We start from the raw sequence: 14,923 nt of genomic DNA, 5'->3' as shown, positions 1-14,923 counted from the left end.
TTAATTCAAACACTAGACTCAAAATAGTATTTTAGTTTATTTTTTTTAAAGTTCTATAACATAGAAACTGATGTCGAAGAAACCCTCCGAGACCAAGATTTAAACAAATAGTAAAATATTGTACTACAAATGGTAATTTTAAATCTTAAGCTGCGGTTAAGTTGAGATCATTAGATCCAATGCGAATTTTTTAGTTGAAAATTTGAAGGGAATAGTACTTTATTTATTTTCTTCCCGAAGCTTAAAAATACCATCAACCAACCAATGTAGTTTTTGCAAAACAAATTCTTTTCAATGTGTGAATGTACATATATTAATATTATCCGTTTAGGAAGTCTCAGGTCAGATAATATTTCTTCTGATCCTATAATGATTCTATTTAATTAAAATGAACAACAGCAACAATCTATCCTAAAAATAAGAAAGAAAACGAGGAATAATATACTGATGGAGGGTCCAGGGAATTGAAAACCGAGTCATTCATAATTATTTGCGATGATAAATCGATGATGACCTATGAAGGGCTAATAATTTTATGAGACTCAAAAGATGTTCTCTTTTATTTTCTTTGATATAAAATTTGGACCATAAAACATGCATACGCCAAGGGAAGCATGGGCAATAAAAAATACAAGTAAATTTCCACCCTATAAACTAAACTAAGAAGAATCACAAAAATTAATTAATTAGCAGTTAACAAATGTAATAAAAAAAACAAACTCAAACAAAAGAGGAAAAATAAAATGGACCACCAATAAAAAGGGTAAACATGGAAAGTAATAATAATGGGCAGATACAAATACACACACGAAAGCCAAGTCCCAATGTTTCTCACCGGTGTCCTATCTCTTTTCTTTTTACTTCTTCTCAGGAACAAAGGTTTCGTACAAAGTATGAGTCCTCCACGTGGCACACCCACTTCTCTTTCTCTCTCCTCCGGGGGTTAAGAATGGGTCTAAAGAGGGTTTTTGCTTGGGGAGGGGTAACCGGGTATATCCGGTAACTGGAAGGATTTTACTGGATGATCCGGTTATGTGGTCAAAACCATTGTATTAATAAGATTAAAAGGGGTTTAAGGGGGAGAACTGTTGCGTGGTATTGGGTGGGTTTTTGTGTTTTGTCCATTTACAAACTCTCTATCTTCTATTCTATCTATCTATCTATCTATTTCATCTCTTAAAAAACATATTTTGACAAAATACGAAAAACCAAAAAAAAAATGGAGTTTTTACATGTCTGAAGGAGAGAGAAACACAGAAAGCTCACAACTTTGAAAGTTTCAGATTCCCAAATTCCCTTTGGATCTCTTGCATTTTCCATACAGATTCCCGGGGTTTTGATTTGGAACAACCAGTTTCTACGTTATTTTTTTTTTCTTTTTCCATGTGGGAAATGGGAAGCTTGGAAACTTGATCATAGCTTGGATCGTTGTTTCTGCAAATGTTGTTCTTTGTACAGGTTAGTTGGCCTTCTTGCATGCCAAGGATGTTGAATTTTGAGCCTAGTCTCTTTTTTTTCTTTTTTGTTTTGTGTTTTTTTTTTGCTAGCTGTGATCTCAATTCTCATCATGATTTTGTGGTGGAGATTGTTTTTGTTAACTCTGCCACAGTTCACGTGTTGAATTTGGAGATTCCGAGGGAAAAAGTGAAAATTGGGGTAGCTTGTACGCGATTTTGTTCTGTTCTGGCACCTGAATTTTTTTTTTCTTTTTCTGGAAAATTGTTGGGTTCAGTTGAGAATCTAGATCCGATCGTGGAAGTTAGGCTTGGTATGCTGTGTGCAACTTGTTTCTTGTGCGTTTGGAATGAAAATTTCCATTTTTTTGGTTGTGGACTTTCTTTTTTTGTGTTGAGTAGGTGTGCTTGCCTTCAGATTCTTCGGTTTGGCCTGAAATTCTGCAGTTTTGATGGCACACAAATTTTGAGAATCGGAAATGGGTCTTCTTTGTGTTGATCTCTTACAATTAGCACACTGCAACTCGGTGCAGCTTACAGCTGCTGCTCCAGTTGTGATGATGCTGTGTTCTGTTTTTGAATTTTCCTTCACACTGAATTGTGGATTTCCTGTTTCATTTGATCGCGGATTTTCTTATGATTTGATAATTTGCCGATACAACAAAAATCAACCACGGAATCGGAATTTTTTTTATGAAGTTCCGCCGAGTTCATCACTTCATCTGAATCTATGTCATGATTTGGCCTTCTTGTGATCTCAATTCTCGGTTTATGTTATTGCTATGATGTGAATTGTGTTTCTGTCATTTGAATCTAAAGTCTGTTTTGTGTGTTGTTTTTATGTCTGATTCCATGGAATTGAGTCAATGAGTTGGATGAGTAATTACTAATTACCGAAGTTGTTTTCAAATCATACCTTAATTTCATGTTTCCTCTCAAAATTATTGTTCTTAATCAGTTAATCTTCCTTTTGCCTGCATACTGTGTGATAGTCAAACAAAGAATTCAATAAGAGGTCTTTTTTTCTCTCTTGTATTTATATAGAAATTGTCCGTTTAATCAATTGGAGCTTTAATTATTAAAGTACTATTCTACATGTTTTTCTAGAAAAAAATGTGACAATTAAATTTAATGTATGGGTCTTCTCTCAAAATTTACAGTGACTAAAATCTGTCTGCTGACGCTTCCGATTATTTGATGAGCTATTTATTTTAAACTATGGTGTCAAAGAAGAGGATTGATTATGGATTTAATGGCTTTCGTGTCCCCGTTATACCCAAAGGCCCTAGATCTGCAAGAGTAAGTACTTATGTCAACTTGCAATTATGGAGAGATATTATTTTATGTTTACCATTTAATCCTGGACTCGCTTTTAATATCCGAGTTTGATAATCGTTCAGAGGAGGGGTGTTTTCAAGAAAGCAAATCAGGATGATGAAGCTTGTGCTTTTGAGCTACTTGCATTAGCTGGCATGTTGTTGCAGGAGAGTGAAAGCTCTGCTTCTAGCAATGCATCCGAAGGAAATCATCAACCTGCCTTTGGCCAAGGTGTCATTGAACAAGAGAAACACGACGAAGTTAAACCTATAATAACAGACAACATTCTTCGGGGAAGTTGTGGAGAAAGTCAGTTCAGGACTGAGGTGGCCATGCAAAACTGTACTCAGAAATCTGTTCTGGATGCCAATGCAGATTGTTTACAAGGATGCATTTCAGCTAATAATAATTTTGACTGTAGGAGAAAAGCTGGAGCTGATGTGAAGTCCGAAATTTGTGAATGGGATAATAAATTCCAACACTATTCTAATAGATTAGTAGAAGCACCTGAAAATTTTAGGGAGTCATGTGATGTTAATGTAAATAATGGATTCAGACAGGAGAAGGAGGCTAACAGTTCAGGCTTTCAGGGATCAAATTCGGCTGATAAAAGTAGTACGAAGAATCAATTGGAGTTGAATATGTCTCGGACACTAATTGACTCAAATAGTAATGCTAAGTCTCCATTGTATAGGAAATATTTTTCCATTGCTTCCTATTCGAAGCATGGGAATGGTAATAAGTTAGGTGTTAGAGATGATGACGAAAAATTTTTAAGGTGCAGCAAGGTTTGCACCAAGTCAAAAACTTTTAGGTCTCCGCAACGCATTGCGCACCGGAGAATCAGGAAGCATCTGTTTTCCAAACACTGGAAAGTTGCTCCAAACTTGAAGGACTGTGAACTTTCAAGATCAGGTAATGCGGCTTGGAAATGTGCTACAGAATGCTTCATTATCTGATGCATACTATGCCTACGAGTGAGTTTGTGTTTCACTGAAAATAATATAGAATTTGCAGATATGGGAGCACAACTGCTTTATCGCAAGAGGAAGATTTGTCAGAGTTTCGAAAGATCTGAGCACAAGATCCGTGTTAAGAGGAGGAAATTCTTTGACCGGGTTTCAGGGGTAACTTCGGATGGAGGATTCAGCAGTGAGAGTGTGTCTAATTCCCCTGAGAAGGGAATGGATAATCCTAAGGATCCTCATGGTAACTACTTGTCTTATGTTCATTCATTTTCCTTATCTTGGTTGTTCATGACATACAACTGTAACTAACATGCTATGTCTTCCTTGTGAACAGTGAAATTTAGCATTAAGACAATAAGGATACCAGAGCTTTATTTTGAGGTCCCTGAAACTGCGACTATTGGATCGCTGAAGGTAGAAACTGAGATAGCTTTATCTTCATTTCAGAAAAGTTATTACTGTTAGTGTTTTCTGTTATGTGATCAACATAGGAGAGGCTACATTCTTTTATTTTATCAATGTGATTTGCTCTTTAACATTGCACTAACCTCTGCACTGTTTACGATTCCAAATTTTTGTAGAGCACAATCATGGAAACAGTGATGACTATACTTGGAGGTGGTGCGCATGTTGGTGTTCTTCTTCAGGGAAAGAAGGTTAGAGATGACAATAGGACACTTGTACAGACTGGTATATCTTGCAAAGAAAGTCTGGATAACCTCAGTTTCGAGTTGGAGCCGAGTTCTCTACTAGATTCTGCAGCAGCTTGTGTCGGTGATCCTCCTTCTCAATGTGAAACTTCACAGCCTGCCGGGTGCGCCAAACTTTATAACATAGTTTGTTCTTTCTTTTCGCTGCCTCGTCATTATTCCATAGCTAACATCATTATCCTAAATTTAATAGGTCCCCAGAAACTCCGGTGATAGATTCAGAGATTACTGATACGTTGCATGAATCTTCCTTGCTGACAAATCCAGGCAACCTAGTCGAAAGTAACCATGACTCTATGACTTCCCCCACTGACCCTACTGTTGACAAAGAAAGTCTAGATTGCCGAGCACTGGTTGTTGTTCCAGCTAGCACAGATGCATTAGCTGTGGTCCCTTTTAGTCAGAAAAGCAAGCGCTCCGAGTGTGCACAGCGGCGAACCAGGCGACCGTTCTCTGTGACAGAGGTAGAAGCACTGGTCCGAGCTGTTGAGGAACTCGGAACTGGAAGGTATTGGATGTTACAAAATATAACTTTTGACTGCCTGTAAACAACACAACTTAGTTTGCTGACAATGTTTACACCAATGCAGGTGGCGTGATGTTAAGTTTCGAGCTTTCGAGAATGCTGAGCACAGGACTTATGTAGACTTAAAGGTACATCATTTCACTCCTTCATTCTGTAAATTTTCAAAATGATAGATTCTTAATTGCTATATATGAATGATGTATTGGTGTGTGGTGCAGGATAAATGGAAAACATTAGTGCACACAGCGAAAATCTCGCCGCAACAGAGGAGAGGGGAGCCAGTACCACAGGAACTGTTGGATAGGGTTTTGGCTGCACATGCTTACTGGTCTCAGCACCAAGCAAAGCAGCATGGTGGCAAGACCTTGAAGATCACAGAAACCTCCTCAGCTGAAACTGAAAAACCAAGCATTGAAGCTGTTGTCCAATCACAACCACTTGTGATGCTGTAGAACTTTAAAGAAACTTGATTAATCATAATTCACAACAAACTTGTACATTTTGATTCAATTTCATGTAATTTCCTCTTACACCAAAATTCTTTGCCACCCTTTTAATTGCATTCAGGTTGGCATTTTGTAAATGATTTGTTGCAATAAGGATTGTTCTAACAGGAAGGAACTTGATTTGTTCTTTGATTCATTTTTTTGTTTTGTTCTTTTCTTCTTTCTTTGTTAATTCATTTTCATTTATGAATGTATCTAGAAATGTTAAAAGAACATTACAGCCTTAACAAGGTAAAAAGGAAATGTAGACTATTTTTTTACTAATTTTAGTTCTTATTGTTATTTTTCTTTGATAATTACTTTCATGTTTTTGTTACTTTTCTCTATATATTTGTAGTGGTTAACTTTAGCTTAATGATGTATACTAACTATCAAAAAAGAGCAAACAGAAAAAGAAAAATAATGCGAGGAGAGCAATGAAAATAAAATTTTAAAATATGATCAAGAATCAAATTCCAGCCTCTGATTTCATTAATTTACCAAATTAATCATAATTGTTAATTGCACAATTATTCTGGTGTGGATGGTTACAATAATAAAAAGGTCAGAGATGGGGTCCACCATAATTGTGATGATGCAGAATTGTTTTAATATTTATTTTGGTGTGACTTTGAAGCGTAGATGAAGACAAAGTGGGGTCCAGCGGTGGAGAATATTCCCTCTCATTTGACATCCTTATCCAGATATCATATATATGCATGCCAATTACTCATCACTATATTTTTATGGCCGAAAAAAAAAAAAAAGAAACACTATATTGGTTGGTGTTAGTTATTAAATTTTAATCATATTTTCAACGTATTATTTATTACCTCACTAATTTGTACTTTTTTAAATCCTGCGAAAACAAGAGGAAATTATTGATCGATCTTACGATTTATAAAACTTTACAATTCCTAAGTTGCTATGTATATGCCTATTTGTCAATGAGTAATAGCTCAAATGGCATAATCTCCCCATACTTATCTAAGAGGTTGCGGATTCGAGTCTTCGTATCTTTGGTAAAAAAAAATGTATATGCCTATTTAAAAAAGTACAAATTAGTGAGGAAAATAATACTTTACAATTCCTTAGTTGCTATGTATATGCCTATATCCTTTTTATTAGGGGGAGGATTTTTAATTACAAACAACGTAACCAAAATAATGGGCATTAGTGGGATCATCGAATTTGGGTTCGGCCGAGTGACCAAAGAGCTGTATCTTTAACCGGGGCCTGAAATATCATATTCATATTCCAACTGGTTATTATTATTTATAAAGCATAATTGGAAATTGGTGACATGCATAAATGCTTACAGGTGTTTTCATGGATGGGAAGATATTCCAGAAGCGCAACGTCTCATCCCCTGCACCAGTGACTATTGTTTGACCATCAGGAGACATTGCAAGATAAAGCACTCTCATGCTGTGGCCAGTTAGAGTTGCAACCTAATAATCAAATTCAATATTTCTTCATATCACATTCTTTTTATTACTTGAAATTCTCAACTGCCACAATAAATTATTACCTTTGCTAGTGATGGATATTTCCACACCATGATCTGATTCTGGGAGTATCCATGAGTGCTTACTATCTCATTCACGTTTTTACTCCAACCAAGGTTGCAAACCTAGTCAAACATTGTTATTGTTATTATTATAGAACTGTACATTATTCATTCATGTCTCTCAATAGACAGCTTAAGAAAGAAACCTGGCTTCCAGTGTCAACAAAGTTCAACTGATGGCCATTTGTCGTGTTCCAGAAACGGATACACCTATCGGCGGTTCCACCGCCGGACGCAAGGAGACCGCTCTGGTGAGGTGACCATGCTATAGCCTTCACGGCAGCTGTGTGCTCAGTGAGTCTCAATGCCGGTTGCTGAGAGTGCTGATTCCATACCAATAGCTGCTCATATAATAATAAATCATGACATTCAATCATGTTTTGTTTTTTAATCTACACTAGTGTTAATAGAAGCATACCTGATTATCATTACCACCAGAAGCAAGTTCCCTGTCATCACAGGACCATTTCAAGCCACATACCTGTCAAATTGATATCAATTTCATTTCTTCTGATTAAGTTCAATGTATATTTCATACCTCAGATTTGTGGCCAACAAGCTTGCCAATAAAGTCACTAGGAACTCTCATGTCATGCTGAAGAATGTTCCTATCCCTGCTCCCTGAAGCCAGAATGCGCGAATTCCACGCCAACACACCTGTTCTTATCTGATGCCCCCCCATTGTTCTTACTTTCTTACACCTACTTCCATCCCATATCTGTGTGTACCATAATAAGGTTATTCTCATGCTTAATCTCAATCGCCAAGTCAACTAACTATATCTATAACAAGGTACCTGAACTTGACCAAGATTTGTACCAATGGATATGAAAGAACCCTCCCTGGTCCACTGGACAGAACAGACACCATCATGAGGTCCCAAGTCACATAGCTTAGTCACCTGCAACCACATCAACACTTTAATTTTTAAGGTTTTATCTTGAGTCATGTTCTGGAAATTGTGGCTGATTAAGACTTACTTTGCTGTTAGAAGCGCTCCATAGATAAACACAAGTGCCTAGCGCAACGGCAAGAACATTCTGTGAGGACCAGTCCACCAGATTCAAGTAGAAATCATCCTGAAGTGATGGTGCATCCAGAACCTGCACAATTATAATCATAGGTAACAATTTATAATGTTACTTCACCCAAGATTCTAGGCATAACATTGAAACTTGGATCACTATTATTTGAACATCCTAGACCCTAACAGGTAATTTCAAATGCATTGCAAGTGAAGAAGAAGAAGGAGAACTTGCCTTGTGGGGTGTCTTGGGAACTTTCCTGGGAGGCTTAGGAGGAGTGGGAGAATCAGAAGAGAAGTCAATGCGGTGTCCCAAGACGGAAGGCGAGAAAGGGGAGGAGGGTCCAGAGTGATCGGTCTTGAAGCGCAGCATGTTCTTGCTGGGACTAGTCATTGGTGAAGAAGAAGAAGGGGAAGCAAAGTCAGAGCCGAAGAGCTCGGATTTCAACAACCTCGAGTAGGCCTCATTGCCTCCTTCCTTAGCCGGTGATGGCTTCTCTATCAGGCCAAATGTGTGCAGCCTCGACGAGGACCTGCACGGTATGAACCTGTCGCTACAGGTCGAAGAAGATGACTTTGATATGGTGTCAAGGCGAAGCGAGGTTCCGGACATCCCAGCTGGGAGGTTCAGCCCCGATTTCTTAGCCTGAGGTGACTCCATTGCTACTTGTGCTTCTGCTTCTTTTGCTGCAGTGGAAGAAGGTTAGAAGAAGAAGCAGAAAAGAAAGTGTGTGTGAGAGTGTTGGGAAAAGAAAAGGAGCAGATTGTTGTGTTTTCAACGGTCAAATTGTGGCATGGTTTCCTTAAACAGATTCCAACGGTAACTTACCTATCAGAGGCCAGAGGCTCCTTAAATTGCGCAGTAGCCGTTGGGTTTTCTGTGCCTCTTTCCTCTTCTACACTTTTTCACATTTTGTTTATTAACTACTTGTTATTACTAAGCTTCAAAATTACTTAATATTGTCTATTATTCATATACTTTGATTTCATCTGCTATTACACCTTTTCAGTTTGCAGGCGTCGAGAATCTAATTAACTAAACAAAAATTACACATGTAGTTAACTTTATATATTTCTCATTATTATTTTCATTGGAACTCTAAAATCAGTGATCAACATCAACTCAATCGCGTGTTCTTCAATTTTAAACATGCAGAATCATCAGAATGTTCTCGCTTCAGCAAAAGCTAGTGCAGCCAATTAGATTAACAATTAGATAACATTGAGAATGATTTCATGTTCATGTTCCAGAAAATATACAGCAATGTGTTACGAAGTCAAATCACAATGAGTATTTCAGTTGATAACTGCGAAGCCAATCCTCGCCCTTCTCATAATAATCCATCTTACTGAAAGTTTGTGTATGGAATTGTGGCCCTGATGCATAGGCAGAAGCCCCACGCCATGCATCCATCACCGGATCCAGTGCTCTAACTATTTTTATAGGGGAACCACACGGTCTAATCATCCGAATTCCAGCTTCTAGGCGTTCGATGATACCAGGGAAAAGAGAACTTCCACCAGTCAATAATATGGAACTAGTCAGTCTCGATTCCAGGCTTTCATCCTTGTATGATAACCTTCTCATGGAAACTCCAGCCATCTCATCTAACCCTACCTGATCAACCGCAACCCAGTTTGGATTAAACAATATTTCGGGGCATCTGAACCTTTCTACCCCAAATACAATCTGAAAATCTTCTTTCGTGAGAGGACGAGCACGAGGCACTTCAGCAGTTTGAGAGGTACTTGTTTCTAATTTGGGCACAAATGTTGGATCCAAGTCCTGTCAAAGCAAATATTCGGCAAACTTTAATCATTGAGGACCCTTCGTAGAAGGAAATGAGTCAAAATATGACTGCAATAGCTTCGCATTGTAAAAGAAATAACCTGACCTGTAGTCTTGAAGAGATGCGGGCTAATTCTGCGTCATCCTCATCTGGTCCCTCATCATCATCATCATTGTCTCTGCTCATCAATTTGTAAAGCTGCCAATCTTCATCTTTGGCACCAAATGTATCCTCACCCTTACCACGATCAAAAGCAGCTGTTGTCAACAGGCGCATTCTTTCCCTTTGAGCAGCATTCAATCTCTCACCACGACCAACACCACCAGACAGGTTATTCCCATTTGTATGGCCTCCATTTGTCTTAAGCCGTTTTCGCTGATCAACTTTCTCTGAAAGGTCTTTGTATTTAGCATGCAATTGTTCCAGGTAGAGCTCTGGGTTCTCCCTACAGTAAAAGAAGGGGGGCAGGAGGGACAAGAAAATATTGAGCATTAAAATTTATATTCATTCAAGCCTTGTTCAAGATAGCAGCCATGATTACTTCAAAATCAATATCCTAAATAACAGATTTACTCTTCTATCTCTCGTTTAGTTTTCCCAAGTTACAAAATTGAATATGATGGAAAAGTTATTTTATTCACAAAATAAACAAACAAAGTATTATAAATTAAAATTAAAAAGCTGACACATCCTTACAAGCGTTTCTCCTCCTCTAGCTGTTGTTTCCTTTCTCGTTCTAATTCCGCTTCTTGGCGCTTCTGTTTTAATCGCATATGCCCTTCAGACATGGATTTGATTGACAACTGTTTCTTCTTTTCAATAAGCTACCAATCAAGCACAACCAATGGACATCTCAACATAAGACATGGATAACAACATGCGAAAATGGGCTTGAGTATTAAGATTGTAAAACAAAGATGGCTCCAAGAAAAAAAATTCACATGTACATTTAAAGCATGAGAAAACAGGAAGATCTCAGTTGCTTGGTACCAAACTGACCTGTTCTGGTGTCAGCATTTCATCAGCGACGTTAACTAGAGAATACTTCTCATTATTTGAGGAATCAGCCTTTTCAGTTTCTGTTTGTTCACTCTTTGGTTCACCTTTTGCTTTCCGTAAGGATTGTGTAGTTCTATTACGAGCAGATTCTATCTCTTGCCTAGAGACATAGCCAGTTTCTGCTAGAAAAGATGGAACATCACTCTCGGCAACTTGTTCAAGCTGATTTAAAAGGAACTCCAAACCGTGTAATTCATTTTCCAGTTCATTTATTTTAGATGATCTCTTCGCCTCAGCCATTTCTCGCAGCCTTTGACCTAGTTTCTCTTTTATTGCTGCCTTTCTTGCAATCTCTTCCTCAGAAGGAGGCTCCTCTGTCGGAGGTGGAACCCACGGTAGCTGCCACAATCTGGTTTTTTCTTCCGCCTCTTTGGTTCCTCTCTGTCCAAAATCATTAATAAAGTGAAGCCAAAGAGACACCAAAGGAATTACATGGGAAAAGAAGAAAATCAAGTTTCATACCTGAAACAACTTGGCTTCAGAAACATAGTCCTGTGCAATATAACAATGTTCCATCTTCAGGTCCTCAACTTTTTCCCAAGTAAATCTTCCCCTGCATTAAGTGTTTAACAAAATATAATACTATGTACTATTTTTAGTTCTCAGTTTGGTAATAGCTGAAACAGAACCCAGATGACTTTATACTCACATATGATAAGGATATTTTAGTGAAAGAAGTTGCTTTAAATAATTAGTGACATGATATCCACCGACGTTGGTTCGGCAGCATCCTTTATACATAGGTTCACCATCAATAAACTGTAAACGAAACAAATAAAGAATTATAAATACACATTATGCACTTAGAAGACTATATAAATCCTATCAGAAAATCAGCAACCCTACTATACAACAGAAACTGACCACTAAAAAGGATACTGCACATATATTAAAACGTTTTTCTTAAAAAAACAACAAAAATTACTGATTCCTTTTCCATTTTAAGGAGTTTCTTGTACTTCAACTTCCCCCTGACCCCCCGATAGTGGAAATACTCTTTCAAAGAAAAGTAGTGTTATTTTTTTACTTTCAATTTTCTACACTTACAAGTCATATTTAAAATTATGTTGAAGTCATCTATCTATTCAAATTAAGCATAAATTACTTTTAGAAATATCATAAGGAGATGCCTTTACATGTAGCAGGAAGATAGACAGTCAGGCACAGTAGCACAAGCAAACTGATACCAGAAAACACGCAATTATTACTTAAGGATGATGCAAAATAAGATAAATGATTTCATCACATTACAGCCACTGCTCATTAAGACAATATAATATTTACAAGTTTTTCTCTCACAAAAGAACACCACAAGTTCGATTCCTTCACATGACCTTGTTGGAAAAGGGGAATACTAAATAGCATGAAGTGCATACCGGAATCACATGGGTTGTAGTAAATCCAGGACACATTGCCAGACCATCTCTATCACAAATTCCTTGTAGCTGGTTATATTTATAGCTAAATGCTGCATCAACACCAAAGGCTGCCACAACAAAGAAGCACAGATTGCTTTGTCAATAAAACTGCATGTACAACACAAGCTTATCAAACCCACTACCCACTATAGTGGTTACAGGGTCAACCGCTCATGCTATTTGGGATTAACTATTATGCTTAAAACATGTAGCCCATAACAGAAATATCCACGCACCAATGATGGGGTCTCCAAACTAGCAAATATGCGGCAAGAAGCCAAACATGGCCTTTAAGGTCTTCACGTAGTTTATTTCCCAGTTACGAACAGATCTGGTGGCATATAGATTGGCTATAGGGTAAAACAAAAACAAGCCTATAATTGTGCTTCTACTAAGGCCGCTTAGTATACGAAGAGCTAACCCCCACCCACCAATAAATAAATAAATAGAGTTAACAAAGGTGTACAAACCTATAGATGGAACTCCATATGTCTCAAAAAGAAGTTCACCCATTTTACTTCGAGACTGAACTGGGTTGCACACGCATTCTGTGATCAGAACAGGATGATCAATCTGCTCCGGCATTAAAACATAGAAATAAGAGTAGTGAGATAAAATAATTTAAAAACTAAAATTGTGAAGAAAAGAAAAAAACTGTATTTGCATCAGCAGCATAGGCACCAAGAATTAAACATGAATGTTCTGGAAAGAAAAATAAACACTACTCCACATAAGGCCATACCTCTGATCCATTTGCACCCATCCGGTCAAATCCAAAATCAAGAATCTACAAATGAAAGATGTCAGTAATGCCTTTTTTCACAACTCAAACTAATGAAGCATTCACTTTAAACATGTACGTGCACGACTAGTTGTATGAGCCTATGATCCCAAAATCCATATGTGACCTATAACCATTAACCTATCAAACCCCAAAATGTCACCCAAATTAATCATTCGCATACCAAGAAAAGAACCCAGCATTGCAACACATGATCCTCAGTGTGTTAGTGATATGAAAGTATCAGCATGCAATACCTTGAAGAAATTAAGAACTCTAGATAAGAAAAACAAAGCACAATATTTATAGTCAATGTTCAAACTCTGATTCAACATAAAACTATATATCAGAATGGCCCAGCAGTCAGGTATCCTAGAAGAGGAAAAGATAGAATATTATGGAGGACACTTTCTGTTATTTTAGAACAGATGATCCCAAGCCCTGTGTGAATGCTAAAGTATGAAGTTACTAGATATTGCTTCTTTGCATTTCAAGTTGGCTTAAGTCATTAACTAACACCATAAGTATGTCATTGGTAGAAATAGCAAAGTGATACCAAAATCTTTATAGTTCAAGTACTACTTCTAATTCCTCAAAAAACAGGGACTCCAATAACATGCAGCCACCACATATACCAATTCCCAAATCAGAAGAGCAACTTCACAAGCATATAGCATAGATGGTGGGACAACACAAACTCAAACAAGCAGGTGAAGTGATCATCGAGAATTGAATCTTAAACATATTTTTTCCCTTCCATACTCACAAATCTTAGAAGAGACTTACATATTCCATTATTTCAAACTGGTAAACAACATTGCTGTCAAATGCTGAGCGTGGTCCGGAGCGTGTGCAGTCGAAGTATTTTAATAGTGCTGGATCATGATCACCAACAATAGTGACAGTTTCTCCTGTATCACAGAATGTCAACGGAATAATCATTCAATATGCTACATTATTCCCTTCTGTTTTTGCTAATTATCTTGTATTTTATATTATACATTACATTATTATCTTGTACATAATGGTATGATCCAGTTAAACCAGCTTAAGTAGTGTATTTTATCAGCTCAAATTAAGCTACAAGTTTGTCTTTTGATTTGAGTAGTAGCATGTAACGAAGTAACTAAGCTTGTCGCCTCAGCTACTCTGGAGAAGAACAGATACATTTTTCACGGAAACACAAACAGTGACAAAGTAAGACGAAGAAAAACCAAACAGAATGGTGAGAAACATGAGAAGAGTATCATACCGGTGGTTTTATGACGTGGCCTTTGAACAATGTTGCGGAAAATAACACGGGGATCATCCTCCCCTGCCCACCTGAAAATTCACCAAAAAGGAACCAACTTGAGCGTTAAAACCAGCAAACCCATAATCAAGCTGACAGCCGAAATGCATCGAAAGCACGCTATCCAGGAAATAAAGAAAAGAAAAATAAAAATTGGGAGTGAAATTAGGGTTCGTGAGAGTGAGTACCCGATGCGGAAATATGAAGCTCCATTGTCGATGACGAGGGGAGTGGCGGAACGGAAGAGGTTGTAATCAGATTGGCGATTGATTTTCGAAATGAAAGGCATTTGCGTGGTTCGTTTGAAGGAAGAAGAAGGAAGAGACGTTGTTGGGTACTTGGAGAAGAAGCAGGGTTTTGTCTTCTATCAGTTTCTATCTATGTGTGTTCCTGCGACTCACTCCGCAACGACTCTGCAATCATTCTTCACAAAAAAAACTTTCAGGCATGATGAGCTCCGAACCAGAACTCGCTCCGGAGACCCGGTTGTTCGACCCGAACTCCTTTGTTTTTTTTTTTTTTATTATCTT

At 37.7% G+C, this 14,923-nt stretch overlaps 3 protein-coding genes across 5 annotated transcripts; 1 reads left to right on the top strand and 2 right to left on the bottom strand.

The window, feature by feature from the left end:
- On the top strand, positions 1,066–5,617 carry LOC107631278 (telomere repeat-binding protein 3). 2 transcript variants are annotated; one of them, XM_016334675.2, is made up of 9 exons: positions 1,066–1,458; positions 2,615–2,753; positions 2,855–3,686; positions 3,789–3,980; positions 4,074–4,153; positions 4,321–4,553; positions 4,643–4,957; positions 5,040–5,103; positions 5,194–5,617. In XM_016334675.2, the coding sequence occupies exons 2-9, from the start codon at positions 2,673–2,675 to the stop codon at positions 5,425–5,427; spliced, it is 2,031 nt and encodes a 676-aa protein (XP_016190161.1). In that variant the 5' UTR covers positions 1,066–1,458; positions 2,615–2,672; the 3' UTR covers positions 5,428–5,617. The 2 variants fall into 2 exon arrangements, with proteins under 2 accessions (XP_016190161.1, XP_016190160.1); XM_016334674.2 differs by having other exon boundaries at positions 3,780–3,980.
- Positions 6,525–9,021, bottom strand: LOC107631279 (protein FIZZY-RELATED 3). Of its 2 annotated transcripts, none has more exons than XM_021119534.1 (9): positions 8,290–9,021; positions 8,011–8,109; positions 7,827–7,931; positions 7,569–7,748; positions 7,449–7,511; positions 7,177–7,371; positions 6,992–7,093; positions 6,780–6,911; positions 6,525–6,696 (listed from the first exon to the last, which is right to left on the bottom strand). In XM_021119534.1, exons 1-9 carry the CDS (start codon positions 8,713–8,715, stop codon positions 6,643–6,645), a joined length of 1,356 nt encoding a protein of 451 aa, XP_020975193.1. In that variant the 5' UTR covers positions 8,716–9,021; the 3' UTR covers positions 6,525–6,642. The 2 variants fall into 2 exon arrangements, with proteins under 2 accessions (XP_020975193.1, XP_016190162.1); XM_016334676.2 differs by having other exon boundaries at positions 8,011–8,133; positions 8,290–9,017.
- Positions 9,231–14,815, bottom strand: LOC107631280 (actin-related protein 5). Its single transcript, XM_016334678.2, has 12 exons — positions 14,582–14,815; positions 14,355–14,425; positions 13,889–14,013; positions 13,064–13,108; positions 12,792–12,894; positions 12,280–12,389; positions 11,553–11,662; positions 11,366–11,456; positions 10,844–11,284; positions 10,541–10,668; positions 9,950–10,289; positions 9,231–9,840 (listed from the first exon to the last, which is right to left on the bottom strand). Exons 1-12 carry the CDS (start codon positions 14,680–14,682, stop codon positions 9,337–9,339), a joined length of 2,169 nt encoding a protein of 722 aa, XP_016190164.1. The 5' UTR covers positions 14,683–14,815; the 3' UTR covers positions 9,231–9,336.

This window comes from Arachis ipaensis, chromosome B03 (assembly GCF_000816755.2).
Source record: "Arachis ipaensis cultivar K30076 chromosome B03, Araip1.1, whole genome shotgun sequence".
Classification (NCBI taxonomy): Eukaryota; Viridiplantae; Streptophyta; class Magnoliopsida; order Fabales; family Fabaceae; genus Arachis; species Arachis ipaensis.
This window is presented reverse-complemented; position numbering and strand designations above follow the sequence as displayed.